Source organism: Chinchilla lanigera, unplaced genomic scaffold (assembly GCF_000276665.1).
Source record: "Chinchilla lanigera isolate Chin_1 unplaced genomic scaffold, ChiLan1.0 scaffold00001, whole genome shotgun sequence".
NCBI classification, from domain to species: domain Eukaryota; kingdom Metazoa; phylum Chordata; class Mammalia; order Rodentia; family Chinchillidae; genus Chinchilla; species Chinchilla lanigera.
In genome coordinates, this window is record NW_004955402.1 from 858,321 (window position 1) to 878,813 (window position 20,493).

At 44.2% G+C, this 20,493-nt stretch overlaps 2 protein-coding genes across 3 annotated transcripts in view; one reads left to right on the top strand and one right to left on the bottom strand.

Annotated features, from left to right (window-relative positions):
- The window catches only part of Psmg2 (proteasome (prosome, macropain) assembly chaperone 2), a gene marked incomplete in the record, with an annotated part of 13,713 nt that extends 1,093 nt beyond the window's left edge, over window positions 1–12,620 (bottom strand). Inside the window, 7 exon segments of one of the 2 annotated variants that reach the window (XM_013513426.1) lie at window positions 1–93; window positions 2,395–2,568; window positions 3,772–3,890; window positions 4,693–4,806; window positions 6,941–6,999; window positions 9,298–9,469; window positions 11,607–12,620. In XM_013513426.1, the coding sequence (XP_013368880.1) occupies window positions 1–93; window positions 2,395–2,568; window positions 3,772–3,890; window positions 4,693–4,806; window positions 6,941–6,999; window positions 9,298–9,469; window positions 11,607–11,663 (788 nt within the window). 2 annotated transcript variants of the gene reach the window in all.
- Window positions 11,770–20,493, top strand: part of Cep76 (centrosomal protein 76kDa) — an 18,488-nt gene continuing 9,764 nt past the window's right edge. Inside the window, exons 1-7 of the mRNA XM_005372555.2 lie at window positions 11,770–12,155; window positions 12,546–12,701; window positions 13,840–13,915; window positions 14,679–14,903; window positions 16,084–16,269; window positions 17,785–17,882; window positions 19,678–19,806. Of these exons, the coding sequence (XP_005372612.1) occupies window positions 11,784–12,155; window positions 12,546–12,701; window positions 13,840–13,915; window positions 14,679–14,903; window positions 16,084–16,269; window positions 17,785–17,882; window positions 19,678–19,806 (1,242 nt within the window). The 5' untranslated portion in view covers window positions 11,770–11,783. The remainder of the gene's footprint in view (window positions 12,156–12,545; window positions 12,702–13,839; window positions 13,916–14,678; window positions 14,904–16,083; window positions 16,270–17,784; window positions 17,883–19,677; window positions 19,807–20,493) is intronic.

Genomic DNA, 20,493 nt, shown 5'->3' on the forward strand with positions numbered 1-20,493 from the left:
TTAAGGTACTCAACGAGCCCCAGCGCGTCCGGGATGTTGTCACCTTCAGAAACAAACTTCAGCAGCACGGCCATTGGGATTTCTTTAGAGCAGCTGCAATACACAAGAGGACAAACCAGCTTCCTCCACCGCTGGAACATGCCAAGCCCAGTGCGCGGCAGGGAGGGGCCTGCTGGCTTCTGGGCAGAAGAGCTCACTCACCTCTCCCCACCGTGGGACATCCACACTTCTCAGGCAGGCGGGGAGTCAGAACACTGGAGCAAGTAGGCCTGTGTCTTGCCTCAGGCTATGTGAAAACTAGCAAAACTAGATCTGGTTCTGACCCACTCCCAAAGCCGAGATTAGAAGACAGTAACTGTCATGGTGAAGTGACTGAAAGGAAGTACATCCCCGGTTATGAATCATCTACAGCAGCAAAGCAAACCAGGCACAGTGGCGCATGCCTGTAATCCCAGCACTCGGGAGCTTGAGGCAGGACTGCGGGGGTTCAAGGGACACCCTGTCTCAAAAAAGAAAAGAGCAGTAAACGAAATCTGGAAGAGAATGGAATAGTTAAGAGAGAAGAAAACTTTCTTCTTACAGATACCACGTGCTAAGTACTGTCTGCAAATTTGACAATTTAGTCCTTACGATAATCCTTAAGTGAACTATGATGCTTTCCATTGTATGAAGAAATCCACTTGGAATAATAAAACATGGACAGAATGCCAGGGTTCAAACTCCAGCTCTCCCACGTGAAGGAGGGCCTGTGCAAGTGACTTCATCAGGGCTCTGGGGTTCTGGGTCTATGAAAGAGGGGTAGAGAGCTACTCTACAGGCTGAAGGGAGGCAGCAAGGCAAAGTGACAAATTCTTGTATCACTTAAACCGTGATCAACCCAGCTGATACCCTGGAAGTGTCAGCCATGACATGAGGAACAGGTGTCCAGAGACTGAAGAAAGGTGAGCTTGCTCAGGGCTGTCTGCCAAGTAGCGGGGTGGACCTGAGCCCAGGTCCCCTGAGCGCCACACCGTCTCCTTACCATCAATGTCCACCTCGAGACAATGTGAGGCGGTGATAAACCGACACAGGAAGCTTCTTGTTTGCCAACAAAGCAACAGTTATTCCTAACACCCTACAACCAAGAGCCACGAGAAATTTCAGTCAAACGTGAGCGTACGCGCCCGATGGCTTCACAAAGAAGGTGGGCTGGGTCCAGGCAGGCGTTTTACACCTACAGGAGACTGAGCGGGAGCCAGGCACCTTCACATCTCAGTCCCTAAGAGTCAGAAAGCCGCAGCCACTGGCAGCCCTCAAACCAGCCGACATCTCGTTCACAAGTATCTCAGGGCTTCGTCGCGGCATGGAGCCCTGGGAGTCCCGAAGTGCGAGAACCCCGGCCGTGCTATGGCGGCGCTGCACACGGCCAGGGGCCCTGGGTCTGTGTCACTCTAGGGGCTCCAGTTTACAACCTATTACACCTCAGAGAAAAGAGCAAAGTATACTCAAAGCTGCAGAAAGAAGAAAATAATCTAAGTAAAGAGTGGAGGTAAGTAAGATAGAGAACAGAAAATATTAAAGAAGAACTGGTGATATTGAAAGTTCTTTGAAAGCAAGCAACAAAACTGATAAATCTTGGGGCTGGACATTCAGCTCAGTGGCACAGCACCGGCCAGGCAAGTGCGAGGTCGTGAGTTCGATTCCCGGAACAGGAAAGAAACAAAAAACAAATAAAAAAACCCACAAAAAACTGATAAATCTTTATGTAGTTAGGTTGACTAAGAACAAAAGAGAAAAACTCAAATTAGTAAAATCAGAAATAAAAGTGGGAACATTAATTACTAGGAATTTTATAGAAATGAAGTGTAATTATTTAATGGGTTCGAATTTCTACTTATGATGATGACGACAAAGTTGTGGAAGTTGTGGCACCTAACCCTGTGTTCCCCAGGCTGGTCTCAAACTCCTGAACTCAAGTGACCCTCCTGGCTCAACCTCCTGAGTGCTACGACTACAGACAGGAGACACTTCGCCCACAATTTAATTTTCAAAAATGTATGTACTTTTGTGGTACTGAGGGTTGAATCCACGGCCTTTGCACTAAGCTGTATCTGCAGCCCCCTTTTTATAATTCTTTTTTTTGAGATAGGGTTTCACTATGTAGCTCAGCGTGGCCTTGAACTCTCAGCGATCCTCCTGCTTCAGCCTCCCGAGTGCTGGGATTATAGGCGTGTGCCACCATGCCCAGCAGTGTAAAATTTTGATAGGGTCTAAGCTGCTAAGTTACCCAGGCTGGTCCTGAACTTGTGATTCTCCTGTTTCAGTCTTCCAGAGTGCTGGGATTACAGGTATGTGCTGCCATGGCCTGCTAAGGCTATTTTACAATTAAGGTAGAAAACACAGAGGCACACTCACCTCTCTTGGTAGAGTGTTCTCGTGATCCCTCCGCCTGGAATCCGGACACAGTAATCAGAATCACTCATTTCTGGTATGCATGGGGTTTTTTCCATTTCTTGCCAGTTAAGGCTCTGTATTTCATTCTGAGCACTGTCTTGCATACAAGGTGTAAGCAGGTACCGAAACGGAGTGCTAGAAACAATCATATAGTTATATTTCCAAAAAATTTACAAACGTAAGTATTTGTAATGAATATTGCCTTTCACTAAGGCAATCATCAGGTTTCAAACTCAACTTCGTCTCCATGTAATCTGCTGCATAAGGCAAAAAACTACAAGTCTGAGAAGACTTGGAAGAGCAAACGCAGTACACATCACACTGGCCAGCTGTGCGCATGCTCAGGAGAAAGCAGGGGTGGGAGACGTAAAGCAGGACAGGGCCGATGATGTGAAGATCCATCTGTGCCCCACACCCTGCCCCTCCGCCACGACGCTGTAAGGTCCACAGCAAGATGTCTCCCAGTCAGCTATCTGCAAAAACTAGGAGCTGACTAGTATTTCCACCCTGATTTGGTAGGTGGCTAAGTACTGGTCTAAATGAACTACAAGAGAGTGTAACTGTATCCCATATAGTATTTTATCAATTTCATGTGATAATAAAATACAAGTTTGTGTTTCTATTTTGGAGATACTTTGTTTTGTATCTGAGAACTCACCATGACACACTATGGTGATTACTTGAAGGCAACGGACTCCCACAGATACAAGTAACTGCGTATCTGGGAATACTCAGCACCAACTGAACCTCTCCAAAGTTACCAACTGATGGGCAGGTGTGCGCTCAGCGGTACAGCACTTGCCCAGCAGGCGCAGCTCTCACCCCAGCTACGCACATGTGCACAGCCACAAAGTCATCAGTCCATAAATCTTTTTTTTTTTGTCTCTTTGAGACAGGGCCTCATATGCAGTTCAGGCTGGCCTTGAGCTCACTTCGTAGCCCAGGCTGGCCTTGAACTCGCAGCTATCCTCCTGCCTCAGCCTCCCAAGTGCTGGGATTACAGGTGTGCGCCACCACACCTGGCAGTCCATAAATCTTGGGTCGGCTTTCTTTCTCCTTTCTCTGAACCAGCTGAGCTCTGTGACACTGGTCCACACATGACAGCAAACCCTAACAGCATGGTTCCCAAACCCATTTTCCAAAGAACCCCAAGTCTTCTTTTTGCCTAGCTGTACTAACATCACAGGAATTCAAAGTATCTGTGTCCCTCTTGTTTCTCTTTTTTTAACCTTATTCTTTCCAATTGGAGAGGTAAGGACACCTGTGACTTTTTAAAAATTTAACTTATCAACAGTGAGTTATCCATCAACATAAACCCTAACTAGGGCAAATACGCACCTGCGAAGCTGTAGGTCGTTTCGTTGGTATGAGTGACTGCTCGAAAGAACAATAACTCTGGCAAAGCTGCTACTTTTCACCCAGGAAAGGAGTTTCTCACAGAATGAGCTGGATTTATACTTTGTATGCCATTGAGAAAAAAAAGAACATGTAAAAGTGAGATCTTGTAATGGTCTACATAATACTTTATAAACTTTGTGATAATGATATGCAATATACAGACACTAAATTTATTAGTCCTGTACTGTCAGATCCACTTACTGTTTTGAAAGTGAAAGGTGAAGAACAATTACTTAGTACAGCTTTAGTGTGGAACATTGTAGAGCTGAATTAAAATTATGAAATAAATTAACCGTGAGGAATCTAGATGTCAAAAACCTCTAAGAACAATCATTTTTCTAAGTAATCTGTTATTACTTAATTTCATGTGCAGTTCTGGGGATTGAATCCAGGCCCCCAAGAGTGACTACCACTGAGCTACACCCCCAGCCCCAATTTAATGGTTAATCACCACCATGAGCTGGGTGCAGTGCCATGCTTGTGATCCCACCTACTTGGGAGTCTGAGGCAGGAGAAGCCCAATTTAAGGCCAGTCTTAACAGCTTAGTGAGACCGTGTCAAAATAAAAATTAAAAAGGGCAGGGACCAGACCTGGCTCACTCCTAGAGTGCTTGCCTGTCAGCCTAAGGCTCCAAGTTCAATCCCCAGTGTAGGGGGAAAACTTCATGATCGTCTGTGACGTGCTCATCAGAAATTAGTATTGGAATCTGATCATGAGGGAGATGAGTGCAGAATGCTGAACATCTGACCTCCCCTCTTCAAAGGCATCAGGACCATGAGGAGCAGAAAGAGGACCAGATCCAGTAACGCACCACAGGACACCAACTACAAAGACGCACCAGTCAGGTGCAACAAGCAGACCTTGCCTGGTCCAGTACCGAAGGGCACTATGTGCACAATCTGGATGTCCAATACACGGGATGAAATTGCCGAGTGAGTCAGTAAATGCTGATTCTCTGTGGGGCGGCGATGATGCTGTGGATATGAAGGAAAATGTCCCTGACTGTACTTTTCATTTTCTTTTGGCAGTGCTGGGCATGGCGCCCAGGGCCTCACACGTGCCGGGCAAGTGCTCCACACGGAGCTACGCCCGGGCCTTGTTCTTGCAAGTTGAGGCTGAAGTACTGAGGGATGAAATGTCAAATCAGGAGCCTATTGTTGGACTACCTGACAGAAGGAAACTGCACACACAGAAAGAGATCAAGCATGTGTGATGAGATGTTAACTGCTGGTAAATCTGGGATGTATATAAAACTTGGGGGGAACCCACATAAAAGTTTTTCCTGGCAGTTAAAAAATAATATTTATTAAAATTTAAAGTACAGGTAAAAATGGCAACCTTTTAAAAATAAGAGAGCAGCACACTCCGAAGATTAAGAGGCCCCACTGCCTACAGACCCTACCACACGTCCTCAGCAAATTTCCTGGCCTTTCTGGGTTTCAGGGATCCAGTTTCCTTACCTGAAAAGTGAGAATAATGTTAGTACCTGACTCACGGGTTTGCTGCAGGGAGCAAGTAGAATAGTACACATGAAGTGCTTAGATTAACAGCAATGAGAAGAATCAAAGCTCAATACATCTTTGCAATTTTTAAAATCATTCTTTATTTCATCTACCAAAATCTAATTTGGAAGTATGTGTCTTGCCTGTCTTAAGTTTTACACTCATCAGCAGAGAAGCATAAAACCATGTGGCACAATGTAAAACTGTTAGCAAGTCTCAGTGCAAAATGTGGGTATATGACACTGTTAACTAAAGAAGTGGTTCTGAATAAACATGAAAAGTAATTACGGCAGCACCATTTATGACAGCCACAAGCTAGAAAACGATCAAATGATACTGCATTTTTATTTTATTCTATTTTTTTTTTTCAGTACCAGGAATCGAACTCAAGACCTTATGCTTGCCAGGCAAGTGCTGTGCCGCTGAGCTAAAACCCCATCCCTGCATTTTTATTTTAAATTAATGCATTAAAACTTAAATAGCTAGAAGAAGGCATAGCTGGGGCTGGGGATTTAGCTCAGCGGCACAGCGCCTGCCTGGCAAGCACAAGGTCATGAGTTCGATTCCCGGTACCGGAAAAAAAAAAACCAAAAAAAAAAAAAAAAAACAGGGCATAGCTTAGTGGGAGAGCTCTTACCTCACATGCTCCAGGCTCTGGGTTCCAACCCTAGCACTACCAAAAAACTTAAAAGATTAAAAAGTATATATAGACAGAGAGGGTGTGCTGGCACACACTTGTGACACCAGCCACTGAAGGCCAAGGCAGCAGGGTCCCATGTTCCAGCCCAGCCTGGACAACTCAGCAAGTCCTCAAAATAAATAAATACAAATAGAAAGGGTCAGGGACACAGCTCAGTGGTACAGCAACCTGGTGAGCACACCCAAGTCCTTGGCTTTAATCCCTGGTACCCCCAAGTCAGCCAGGCGGTAATGACAGGGGGCTAGCAGTACACATGTGAGCCTCACAGCCCGAGCGCAGGGCTGTGGACCCAAGGAGCCGGGAGCTGTGCAGGCTTTTGGAGACAGCAGTGATGTGACTGCATGTAGCTCAGAGTCACTGAAGGGTGGGGCAGGAGAGGGGAGAGGAGCCTGAGCACAACGGGCTTTGAACTGGGGGCCCTATGAGTGTGGTGTGGGGGGAGAGGAACAAGCCTGGATTCAGAATCAATACGTGGGTACATAACGTATGTAGGTCCCCCAGCTGAAAGTAATACGAATGCAACAAATCTATGATACTTGCATGCCTAGTTCTTTTTTTACCAATACTGTTTGAATCAAGAATGTATTAGACTTGAGTTGTAAGTCCCAATTTTTTTAAAATAACCATGAAATCATGGTAACATCTGAAATGAGATTTTTTTTCTAAAGAATCACAGCTTTCTTTTTTTTTTTTTTTTTTTGGTTTTTCTCCGGTACCGGGAACCGAACTCACGACCTTGCGCTTGCCAGGCAGGCGCTTTTGCCACCGAGCTAAATCCCCAGCCCCCACAGCTTTCTTAATTGTACATACAGCACAGCACAAATGACCTTCAAATCTAATGGTACTTAGCTTTTCTCTTGATATTATACTTTAAGAAGCTGAAAAAGGTAAATATAACACACTAACCTTAATAAAAATAGATCTTAACTGAAGAGCCACTAACTTTCTTGAAGGCAATGAATATACTACAAAGACAAAAAGAAAATGAAGCCATAGGACAGTTAAAATGACTTTTCAAGCTAAATTTTCATGATAAAAATATAAATTATAATGTCTTTTGTATCTAAGAATTTTATTAAAATACAGAACATAAGCACAATACCAACTGCTTAAGATAAAACACTTGAGAAGTAATTTAAAACATGCCAGTGGGATTTGTTCTACAGAATATATTCAGTTTTGAAAAGCTAACTGGCCAGTGTGGTGGTGCATGCCTGTAATCCCAGCACTCAGGAGGCTGAGGCAGGAGGATCACTGTGAGTTCGAGGCCAACCTGGGCTACAAAGTGAGCTGAAGGCCAGCCTAAACTGCATACTGAAACTGTCTCAAAAAGACAAAAAAAAAAAAAAGCTAACTGTAAGAAAATACCCCAAATTATTTTTTGCTAATAGTGATGATATGCAGAGGCCAGCAAGAGAATCGCTGGCCCTGCAGCTCAGGGCCAGCCTGGGCACCACAGCAAGGTACATCTCTGAAGTTTTAAAAAATTTTTCCTCTGACCTTATTATAAAACCAAAAGTATTCTCTTGGAAACGGTGTTATGAGAAATAAAATCATCCTTAAGGAAGCTAAACTCAGTTTTTCGTATTCTTCCCTCTTCACTTCTGAGACCAGCAACACTCACTGGAATTAACAGAACAGACTAAAGTGTAGGAGAACGTGAGCCATGTAAGAAAATCCCTGGACTAGGTACATTTGTGTCCTAGGAGTTTCTGAAATAGTGTACAAGTTTCTGTGAGTCAAGATGCATGCAGTTTTTCAGGAAAAAAGTTCACACTTCCACCAGATCCCACCAGGGGCATACTTAGAGCTGCGTAAGGCTCCCCTGCCCAACTTCACCTTTATGAATGAGAAGCTCTTGCAGACATTCTAAAAGGACACAGGACCAGACAGGCCACTGTGCTGAGGGGTAAGCTTTGGTTACTATAAACAGATTACAAGTCACCCTAGTCTAGGGAAATGAAGTGGATTAAACTGCACCCAGACATTGGATCTGCCACCAGTTTATGAAAGGAAAGCCAGTGGATCTCTGTGTGTGTGTGGGCGCATGCTACTAGGGACTGAACCCAGGGCTCAGTCTTTTTTTTTTTTAATCTTTTTGAGACAGGGTCTCGCTATGCAGTTCAGGCTGGCCTTGAGCTCACTTTGTAGCCCAGGCTGGCCTTGAATGCGCAATGATGCTCCTGCCTCCACCTTGCAAGTGTTGGGATTACAAGGGTGTGACACCACACCTGGCTCAAGACTAGTCTTATGTTAACAAAGCCACCTTTATTTCAGTAATAAGGTTATTTCTCAAAAAACATTCATTATACAAGCTAAGAATAACGGCATGGCTAATAAAACTGACAAAACTACAATACTTCATTTGTCTTTCATCCACCAATGGCATTCCATGCTCTTTAATCAGCTCTGCATTTGTTCTTAAGTGGTAAACAGATGACGGAAAGGCCAAGGCCAACATGGCAGCGAGCCCCTGAAGGAAGTTACAGGATGTGCCTGTGCTTCCCGTCAGGAGGAGCTTTTCCTCCACTCACTTGGGACCACTCCATACCATGGCCAGGCAGAGGCCAATGCAACATAACCTGTGCACTGACTCACCACGCCTGACAGTCCAAGGAGGAATCGTGGCATTTTACAGTACAAGAAAAGCTTACACCTACTCATGGCACCAGACAACTTAATCTCTGAGGCCCACCTTTATTGTATTGGTATGGATTCTACAACATGCCAGCAAATCTAGGTGGCTTAGGTGAAGTAGCACATATTAAACACATAGGACCTGAGCCCAGTGGAATTTTCTTTTATCTGTAGTATCAGTGATGGTTATACATGCCAGTAAGAACAGAAAATGAAATAGAGAATAAAAGAAAAAAATGGTGGATGCATGTTGAAAATATTTTAATTTGAGTTTTATCCACAGATACAAGTACAAACCTCTAGGAGCCACCACTGGAGGACCGTAAGAACTGACTCATGGATGTAAAAAGGACAGTGCAATGGGTTGTGAGCTCTACGCAGAGCGGGTACTAAGTAAATGCCTGCCACAAAATAGCACTCATGGGTTTTTCTTTGTTTTGAGAACAGGGTCTCCTACATTACTCACGTAGGCCTTGAACTCCTACTGTAGTTCAAGTGATCCTTCTGCTTCACCCTTCATCTTTCTGATGGAACTGTAGGTGTGCATCACTGTGCTTGGCTTAGAGACTATTTCTAATTTAAAAGAACTCTACTTTGTAGTGGGACAAAACTTGCTAAAAGCATACCTTCAGTATTTATACTGAGTTCTGTTGAATTTTCTTCTGCTGTTGCATATGGGTTATTTCCAACCATTGGCACCAGACAATCAGTATAGAAGTAACCGATCTTAGACATGTTCAGTGTAGAAATAATCAGATCTATTGCAAGCTGGCCAACATTTCCAACAGATACCGCTGGCTGAAATATAGAAAAAGTACATTCAATGAGGTAGCAAATTAGTGACACTTTAACAAGTTCACAGGGATGACAATAATCAAAAAGTTCAGACATTAGACAATAATTACAGCAAGAGTACTAAATGCGTACATTCAGGTGCACAGCTAGATAGCGATACTTTCATGCAGTAAAACAAACTGACAAAAACGTCTGCCCTGGTGGAGTTTCCAACCTAATGAGGGAATAGTTTACCTGAAATAAAATTAACAGTAAACTATACAGTGCGAGTGCTATGAGGAGAAATACAGTGACTGCGAGCATACGTGTGTGTGTGTGTGTGTGTGTGTGTGTGTGTGTGTGTGGTTCCTTATAAACAGGGTGATCCAGGAAAGTTTGCTTCAAGTCATAACTGCAGTACTGAAGGAGGTAAAGAGAGTCAGAGAGAACTCTGAGTACTCCAGGAAGTGGAAAAGCCAATACAAAGGCTTTCTGTGAGGTATCAGCAAAAGCATTCCTGGTCCTTCTCTTTGCTTTGTGAAGTGTCCTCAGAGGTTGGAGTGGCTTTCTTTTCACATTAAATACACACACACACATACACACACACACTCACTCTCTCTCTCTCTCTTCTCTCTCTCTCTCTCTCTCTCTCTCTCTCTCATGACTTCAAACAGCCAAAATGCCAAATATCTACCTATATCCCACCATTCCCTGAGCTCCAGAGCCCACTGGACATAACCACATGGTTAGGTTATAAGCAACTCATACTCAACAGGTACAAAACTAAATTCTTTCCAAACTTGTTTTCTTATAGTTCACGAAAAGGCAATATTACTTATTCAATTACTACCTTAATTTATCCCTTTTCTTTTACCAACTATATCTAACTATGACTAATTTTTACTGACTTACCTCCAAGGTATCTCTGTAATGAGCTCCTCTGCATTCTTCCAGCATCGCCATATTCTGGCCTTCAAGTGTTCCCAGAGCATGCTCATTTCTCACTGCTGTCACCTACCCAACCCCTGGTCACCTGTGGGAACTCCCTCCTCACAGATGCTGCTTTGGTTAGACTCATCTGTATCACCTCTCTTCTTCTATTAGCTTATTCCCATCGGCACACGAACATCTTTCAGTCTAAAAAATCTTCCCTTGCTAGGCACGGTGGTGCACATCTACAATCTCGGCACTCAGGAGGCTGAGGCAGGAGTATCACTGTGAGTTTCCGGCCATAGTGAGTTCAAAGCCCACCTGAACTTCATAGTGAGACCCTTTCTCGAAAAAAAAAGAAAAAAAAGAAAAAGAAAAGAAATCTTCCCTTGACTCTCTTGCCACCTCAGGTCTCACTCTCTCACAGAGCCAAAACTCTAACAGCTGTCCACTAAGTAGAAACAGGAACATTACTTCTGAATGAATTCTCTCTCCCTTTCTACCTCCTCACTTGCTCAGTTCACTCCGATATGGCTTCTTTCTCCATGATCGCACCGGTAACTTGGTCCAGGCGACAACTACTAACCGACGTCTCACTAAATCCAAACGGACACTCTCCTCTTTGCCCTACAGTGAATAAAATCACAGTTCCGTCTCTCCCCGGCCTTACAGCACTCCACGGCGCATTCTGGGCTGGTACCGTCGGCCCCTTCCGTCCCCATGCGTCACTGCAAGCTGCAGTCTCCGGGTGCCGCCTCTCGTGCCTCTGCTTCAGACATCGTCCAGCTCCCAACCACCCCAGGGCCCGCCTGCACCCGCTCTAACGTCTCGCTTGGTGTTTACTGCTCTGCCTGCTCACACGCGTCTCCAACAGGACTGCAAAGTGTTTCCGGACAAGCACTTACTCTTCTCGCATTCGCACGCAGTCAATGACGGAACAGGGTAACTGCAACAGCGCTGCGTGTGCCGGACACAGAAGCTACTTTTAGACTGTGTAACGACGACGGCGTGCTAGCTTAGGGCTGACTCACACCATCCGAAAACGGATTTCCAAGGACAGCGCGTAGGGGTGTCCCGCCCAACATCCTACGCGGCGCCCGTATCAAACACGCGATTTGCAGACGCGTATTTACAGCGTGGGCCGCCGCCGGCCCGACCGCTCCCCTCCTGCCTTCCCGATGGCCCCGCGGCCCCGCGAGACGTCCGGCGCGCGCAGGCTCGGGCGACTCACCAGCAGCAGGGTGCAGCCGGAGAGGTCGGGGCCCGACTCCCCGCAGGGCACGAACATGGTCGCGGCAGGGGAGGGAGCGTGGCCCTGGCGTGAGGAGGACCAGGGCCTCGGGGAGGACCCCGGAATCCGGAACTGAGTCCGCGGACGCACAGCGCGAGCGCCCGGGCGCGGCCCACAATGCCGCGCGGCGCGGGGTCCTTCCACTCCCTCGGCGCCTCTCTAGGGCTGACCAGAGCCCGCCGGTGCGCGGGCGGGAGGAAGTGGTGCGGGGCTCGGGCGCGCAGCGGGCGGTCAGGCGGTGCAGGGGCAGGCGGTGCAGGGGCAGCCTGGGGCCTCGGCGTCCGCTCGTTTGAAAACAGTTGGCGCCGTCGCGGCCCGTTCCCGCCCCGCCGGGCTGACGCGGCGTCGGCCCCCGGGAGCTTCGCGCAGTGTGAGAGCGGCGCTGCGGCGGGGCCGGGGCGCCTGGCGCCGAGGGCGGCCGCTGGCATGTCGCTGCCTCCGGAGAAAGCCTCCGAGCTGAAGCAGCTCATCCAGCAGCAGCTGAGCAAGGTGGGCGCCGGGGCCGAGGGCGGGAACCGGGGGCCGGGGGTCCCGTGGGAAGCGTCGAGTCGGGCCCCAGCGACCGTGTCCCCCGAGCGCCCGTCGCCGGGCTTTGTCCGCAGCTGCCTGCTCCGGCCTCGCGCTCCGCGGCTGCGCCCCGAGCCTGCTGCCCCGCGCCCGGGAGACTCGCTGTGGCCGAGCGTTGCGAGCGGAGGGCAGCGGCGGTGGTACGCAGCCAGTAGAGAGTATTTCTGGAGTTTTTACCCAGACGTTTTCATCTTTTAAAAGTCGCCCTCTGTCCTCAGTGGCGGGGACCACGCCGTTCTGGGTGGAAGTCCGCAACTTGGGCAGTCCTGACTGCTGCCGCGGTGAGCATGGTAAACGAGACTTCCGTTCCAGATGGATGTCCACGGCAGAATAAGGGAAATCCTGGCGGAGACCATACGGGAGGAACTGGCGCCAGACCAGCAGCACCTGTCGGCGGAGGATTTGATCAAAGCGCTTAGACGTCGAGGAATCATTGACGATGTGATGAAAGAACTTAATTTTGTTACTGTGAGTAATCTTTTAGGGGAAAGTCAGTGTAAGTATTCGCTCGTGCAAGCCCTGTTTATAGGGTCTATATTTGGTGTTACTCTCTTAGTATGAAAAAGGTCATTCTATTTAGTAACGTCTTTGTTTTAGGTTAACTTCGTCCTGAGTATGGAAATTAGTATTGTGTATCATTGAAATTTGTTATATAACGTATTTCTGTCTCTGCAGTGACAGAATTTTCTCTTCTTGTACTGTAGGATTGCAGTTTTATTTATCTGCTTATTTTCTGTCTTTGAGACAGAGTCTTGCTGTGTAGTTCAGGCTGCCCTTGAACTCACTGTGTTGTCCAGGCTGGCCTCAAACTCAACCATGATCCTACCTCAGCCTCCTGAGTGCTGGGGTTAGCACACCCAGCTAGGACTGCAATTTTAAATATATCTACTTTAGCCAAATTAGTTGATTGTTTAACAAAACGCTGTTTCACTAAGATTGTCCTACAATTTCTTTTTTACCTTACACTTTTTTTTTTCTAAATTATACTTACTAAATTCTTTAAGAAAATAGCAGGCAGCTTAAGAGCCCTCAGATCTTACACAGCTAGGTCAGTGGTGGGCTGATAACTTCTCAGAGCACAGTAAGTAGGTCCTCCTTTGAAATGAGGCAATAATGAAAGCTGTGACCTCAATACCTGAATGTCAGGCAAAAATAGGGTGCACTTCAGTACACTAGGGAATTAAATATTTGCATACAGGGTTCTCTTGGTTTCTGAGGCTTATGAACCTATTTTATTATGGAAATTGACCTACTAACAGTCTCGGCTGTGTGAATGTCACTTTATTAAAATCAGTTCATGGTAGAGTCTTAGTTCAAGTATTACATAAGATTTAGAGAAAGTTTAATCTTCTTTAAAGCATTAAGTATTTGCTTTGAGTGTTCCGTGGGTACAAGGCTTGAAGACAGTTTAGTTCTTAGTGTTAGACTTTTGGAGTGACCAGCTGTACCACCTTCTACAGAGGCATTTATTTTCATTATCTTATGTTGGGGAGATTAGGGGTATTTGGAAAGGGCCTTACAGTGCTTAGTTCCAGTGGAAGTTTTCTCTTTTTTTAAACCTAACTGTAATTTTTGTTCCTAATTTTTTTTGTTACTGCCTTTCTAGGACAGTGTTGAGCAAGAACTCTCTGCCTCTCCAAAACAGCCTGTTGGCTTTGATAAACAATCAACATTAAAAAAAAGTATGTATGTATTTTTTAACATTAATTTATTTGTGGTTACTAATGGCTATTGATGAGTTACTGTTTTGGTATTTGATAGAAAACATTTTAATTTTTGTTTTCCAAAATGAAGTCCATACTTTTTGTGTGTGATTAGCATAAAACTTAGATTGTATTTGCATGAAGTATGTAAGAAAAATTCATAGCACAGTTGACACAAAAAGCAGGAACAGCCGGGTGTAGTGGTGCACACCTGTAATCCCAGCACTCAGAAGGCTGAGGCAGGAGGACCAGCCTGGGCTACAAAGTGAGCTCAAGGCCAGCCTGAACTGCATAGCGAGACCCTGTGTCAAAAAGACCAAAAAAAAAAAAAGCAGGAACCCTGGTCTCTTGTTTTAATATATTCTGAAAACTGTACAGCTTTGCTTTTTTTAATAGTAACATAATTATCTAACAGATACACTTATTAAGTTGGTAATTGTCTGACTTCACTTTTTGAAGTGAAAGAATGTTTTATAAGCAGCTAAAAAGGAAACATGCATTAGACCTTGGTATTCTCACTCCTTTCTGGCTATGAGAAATAGCCAGTATTACACTTGGAATATCATATTGTGTATCTTTTCTTTCCAGTGTGCAAAAGATCCTGCTATGTAGTAAATTTGTTATTTTCTTTTTTTTTTTCAGTCTTTGTTTTTATTTATGTCAAATTATTATTTCCTAATGTCTTGATCACCTTTGTGAAGTTGTTTGGCAGTTTCCTCATATATATTGCTACACTTTACAGCTAATATTGATCCAACACGGAGGTATCTTTACCTTCAGGTTTTGGGTGGAAAAGCTTTCTTGGAACATCTTCAAGAACCTGAGCCTTTACCAGGACAAGTTTGTTCAACTTTTACTTTGTGTTTACATTATCGGAACCAGCGTTTTCGTTCTAAACCTGTTCCATGTGCCTGTGAACCAGATTTTCATGATGGCTTTTTACTTGAAGTACACAGAGAAAACTTAGGTAAGGACCAAGATGGTCGTTTAATTGAGTAGCTCTTTTTTAGGCTCTGTGGTGGAACGACTGCAACTTTTGCTCTAAGAGATCTCTAATGGATTAATCTCTCTAGGCTTTGTCCCTCCCCAACACTGATATTTTTGACTTAAATGATTTTTACCCACTTTCTTGCCTTATGCACTGTCTGCTAATTATTTTCCCCTGAAGTTGTGTCTTTTTGGGAGATACTGAAATGCCTATCATGTGCATGTTACCATGCTAAGCAGTTGGTAGTGATGTAGTATAGAATGGGACAGGACCTTTGTCATTTGTGTTAGATTTGTGATGTTGTGTAACTCTGAAAAGTTTCAGTTTAAATAAAAAGTCTCAGGTGTGTATAAGGCATTCTATACATTTTAATTGTTGATAGAGAGCTTTATAAACTCAGCAAAGTTGCAGAATTAAACCTTCATAATTTTAGATTTTAAGGTGGCGTAATTCACTTATAAAGCTTCTTATGGTTTTCCCTATTAAATTTTTTGCTAGTTGGGTGTAGTGGTGCATGACTATAACCCCAGCTACCAGAGAGACTGAGGCAAGAGGAATTGCAAGTTGGTGGCCAGACTGGGCAACTGAGGGAGAACCTATCTCAAAATTTAAAAAGGGCTGGAGGTGTAGCTCAGTGGTTGAGTGCCTGCCAAGCATGAGCAAGGCCCAAGGTTCAATCCCCAGTACTGAAAAAAAGTTAATAAGATAGTTAACATGAGAAGTTGCTATACCCAGAGTGCTGGATCGTTGAGTTTTGTGTAGATAGTCCAGTGATTATTTCTGGATCTTGAAGTAGTTTGAGCGTGAATGTTGACATGTTCGATTTTTTTTTTTTTTTTTTTTTTACTATAATAGCATGTGCTTTAGGTGATTACTTCCAAAGAATGGACTTTTTCGCTATGGCTCGGAAAGCTCTGATGTTGGAAGTAACTAGATAATCTGTTAGGGTTCTGCCAGTCATTTCAGAATTAGTGATAAAAACAGGAAGTACCTCTGTTCCTAGACTGGCATGCTTTCTGTTACACTAACAAATTATGCTCCTTGGTTTTATATAAACTTATTTTTTCACATATTTTTCAGTAGAAGTATTGTTTTGCTTTGACCTAACAGAGTATGTATTATGGTTTGGTTTATTTATTTTTTTGGTTTTTGTTGCTAGGTGATGGAACTAGAATGGCCGATTCAACAACAATGTTATCAATAAGTGATCCAATTCATATGGTGCTCATCAAAACTGATATTTTTGGTGAGACCACTTTAGTAGCATCGTATTTTCTGGAATGGCGATCGGTTTTGGGCTCAGAAAACGGTGTGACCAGCCTGACGGTGGAACTTATGGGTGTAGGTATGATGCCTGCTGTCACTGTTACCTTCGTGTAGGCAGACTCTGTGTGTGTGCTGTCTTCACACTGGCTTGGTACACCCGCAAAGGGGAAACAGGGTTTCATTAGCGTTCTGATTATAGCCTAGAGGAAGACCCTGAAGAATAATACCAGTGCAGTACTTCAGTCAGTGCCTCGTCTTAAGGAAAATTATTTTCTGGAAAATGAATATAGAAAATTTGAAGATTTTCAATCTTTCATTTTTTTAAATAAGTGTAAGGCTATAAAGAAAAAGAAGGTTTTTGATACACACAAATACGTGTGTTCGAAAGCTTACTCCTGCTCACACTCTAGGACCCAGTGCACCTCCGTCAGCCCAGCAGGCCTGCGCGCTGTGGAGCGGGTCTGGCCCTCACAGGAGACTGCGCAGCACCAGTGCTCAGCAGCCCCCAGGAGCCAGGTGGCGCCATCCTAATGCCACCGCTGCTTGAAATCTTGCACACTCCCTGCTGTGCAGTGTGCCTTTGCTGACAGGATGAAAAGAGAAGACAACCAGTGATTTATGCATGGTGTAGAATAGAACGGGTTTGCTATTTTTAAAGTTATTTTTTAATAGAACTACATTCGTTTTGAAATTTATTACTTGAACATAACCAGTAAGTTGCATAGCCTTAGGAATATTACCCAGAATATGTTTTTCCTTAACTAGAAAGTAGAGCAGAAATTCTTCTTTATGCAGGAGGTTTAGTTTCAAAACAGATTCCTGGCCAAGTGTAGTGGCACACACCTGTAATCCCAGCATTTAGGAGGCTGAGGCAGGAGGATCACTGTGAGTTTGAGGCCAGCTGGGGCTACCTAGTGGGTTCAAGGCCAGCCTGAACTACACAGTGAGGCCCTCTTTCAAAAACACAGATTCCCAGTTTTCAAAACTAGGCCTAGTCTATGGCCATACCACCCTGAATGCGCCCGATCTTGTCAAACCTAGGCCTAACATGATAATCATTAATGACCAGGAAATAAACATATACTATACAAATTTAGTGAGGAAATATTAAAAAGTTCTTGTGTGCAGCGTGCTTTCTAATTCTCTTAAGTCCAGGCATCGACTGAAAATTCACACTCACACGTAACGCGTTAATAAGAAAGGGTAAGTAAGGACTGCAGTACATGACAAGGAGTACAGATGCTTTCTTACTTTTTTTTAATGAACACAAAATGAAACATTATTGCTTTGGTTTTGTATTTAGTGTAAATCTGGTTGGTGTTATATTTACTGAAGATAAAAATTAAACCTGAATCAGATCAGAAAAATTTCTTGAAATGTGACTAGGAAGTTAATAATCGCCTTATACTAGATGCCTTTGTAAAAACTAAAAATTTAATTGAATTTGTTTTAATAAGAAAATTAAATGTAATGTCAAATATTATCTATTCCATTTAAATGAGAAAACTGTTTCTAAATTATTTTTGTTAGACTTAAGTTAAATATACATAGTATTGAAACCTTTGAAGTTCTAAATATTTATTTATATTTACAGGCACAGAATCAAAAGTTTCTGTGGGAATTTTAAATATAAAATTTGAAATGTACCCACCACTCAGTCAAACACTATCTCAAGAAGTAGTAAACACACAGGTAAGTGACTCTGAGTTTTTCTTTGTGTATTGGTCTTCACTGATCCAAGAAAGTATTCTTTTCAAATAGTTACCATTGGTTATTTTTAGGTTAGCATTCATAGGATAACAAAAGGAATGAGAAAGAAAGAAAGTAATGCTAAGCCTATCAAAGGTTATTTTTCAGCTGGGTATGGTAGTGCATGCCTATAATCCCAGCATTGGGAAGGCTGAGGCAGGAGGATCACTGAGAGTTCAAGGCCAGCCTGGACTACATAGTGAGACCCTGCTCAGAAAAATTATTTTTCTGGAGTGTGTGTTAGACAAGTGCTGTACCCTGAGCTTTGGCCTAAGCCCTTGCGCACATTGGGCTCTTGTCTCCTAGCTCTAGATTGCTAGCCCCTGTGTCTCTTGCACACAGTGTGCTGCTCTTTTCCTGAAGCAGCTTCTTCCTGTTGTGGTCTCCCGTTTCCTTTAATCTCTGGCATCTGAGATGCGTGGTGGTCTCTGTACACCTGAGGCCACAAGTGGAAGCCAATCCATGATACTACTCAGCCGAAATAAGCACGTACAGGTAGATGTGTACGTAGAAGTTTTAAATACATTATAAATACCTGATATATATGGTAAATATTTGGGTTCTACGTTTTTGCTAGTCACATTTTTTTATTTTAGCATGTTAATGAATAAAGAACTGCTTTTTGTGCTGGGAATGGAATCCAGAGCCTTGTGCATGCCGTGTGCTTACTCTGCACTGAGCTGCCTCCCCAGCTCTGGGGTTCTAATTGTTAAACTTGACATTGTTTCATAAACATTTTCTCCTGTTTCTGCTGTCAGATTTTTTTCTACTCTTTAATGACTGGAACATAGGTTTATTCTCCTATTTCTAATGTGTGAATTGTTTCTAGTTCCTCGGCTTTTTCTTTAAAATTACACCATTATTAATTTTTCTTTTACTAGTGCTGGGAATTGGCCAAGACCTTAGCACTGAACTACATCCCCAGACCCCACCCTGACCTTTGTTAATTTTGAGACAAGATCTCCCTGTTGCTTAGCTGGGAGTCAAACTTGCCTCAGCCTCCCGGAGTGCTGACCTTATAGGCATGTGCCATCACACCTGGCTTAAAATTTTTAAGTCAGAACTACTCACGCTTTTAAACGGATGCTGAAAGATGTGACGCACTGTTCCAGACAGTGGGGTTATAGCTGTGCCTGATGCAGACCGCTTCTCTCAAGAGCCTGAGTTCTAGACTGAGTAGCAGGATTGCATGTTGAGCATGGCCTAGCAGTTTAGTGATGTAGTAAGACCCGTTCTCAAAATAAAAATTGAAAGGGAAATAGGCTGGAGATGCAGAAAATGCTGGGCTCAGTTCCCAGCAGTGCAGATAAATAAGCAGTATAATTCTGGTGGGGAGATGGTGAACATGAGTCAATAAGCAGAGTACCAGGTGGTAGAGAGCATCGTGGGGAACACGATCAGGGCTGCCTGAGGCCGAGGGGTTGGGGTAGGGAAGGTCTGGACAGGCACAGAGCAGCTGGACACACTCAGACCCGAGTGCCCCACAGTCCACACTCGGCGGGGAGAGAATGAGGAGCTGGGTCCAGCAAGCCTGGCATGAGGGGCGACAACGGGGTTTCCTGCTCGTGATTTCTGTCCTGGGAAAGCCAGGTCGCTCGGGGATGAGTGGGCCCGAGTGAGTGCGAGGGATGAGGCTGGCCGAGGTGGGCACTGGGGCGCTCCCCCACAGACGATGGGGCGCTGGTAGTTAAGGTGCTGTGGTCTCAAGGGGACAAAAAATGTCCTTTCACATTTGCAGCTCGCTTTGGAACGTCAGAAGACTGCGGAGAAAGAAAGGCTGTTTCTTGTGTATGCGAAGCAGTGGTGGAGAGAGTATTTGCAGATCCGACCCTCACATAATTCACGGTTGGTCAAGATTTTTGCTCAGGTTTGTAAATTATGTTAGAGATCTTACTTCATTTATATTTGTAAAATGTGTTTATTCCAAATAGATAAAAGTTTGTTTGTAAAATAGAACATTGATTTTACACTCATTGAGTAGGTGAGTGGTGTAAATGCAGACTTCATTTTGCTTTCAGTTTTGATCATTAGACTTTAAAATCCTGAGTAGATTTGGTTTAAAGTAGATGAAGATCTACTTTGTTTAACTATCCCTCCATGATACTTGGACACTTTGTGATTTACCTATAAATTCAGTTCTTGTGTGCAGAGCAGAAAGTGTGGATATATATTCTTTTTGTTAGGCTTTTGGAAGGACCAATATTGCTGGGTGTGGTGGCACACACCTATAGTCCTAGCACTCAGGAGGTTGAGGCAGGAGGATTGCTGTGAGTCCAAGGCCAAGCCAAATGCAAAGCCAGCCTGAACTGCATAGTCAGACCCTGTTTCAAAACAAACAAAAGACCAATGTTAAATGTAATAATTTTGTGTAGCCAGATCTCTAAGCCAGTGAGCAGTAATTTTAATTGCAGAATTTTAGCCACAGCCTAGAGCAGCAGGCCTTCACTATATCTTGACGAACGCATTGAAAGTTGAAGCACATTGATACACCTAACATACTGTGTATACGCATTGAAAGTTGAAGCACATTGATACACCTAACATACTGTGTATA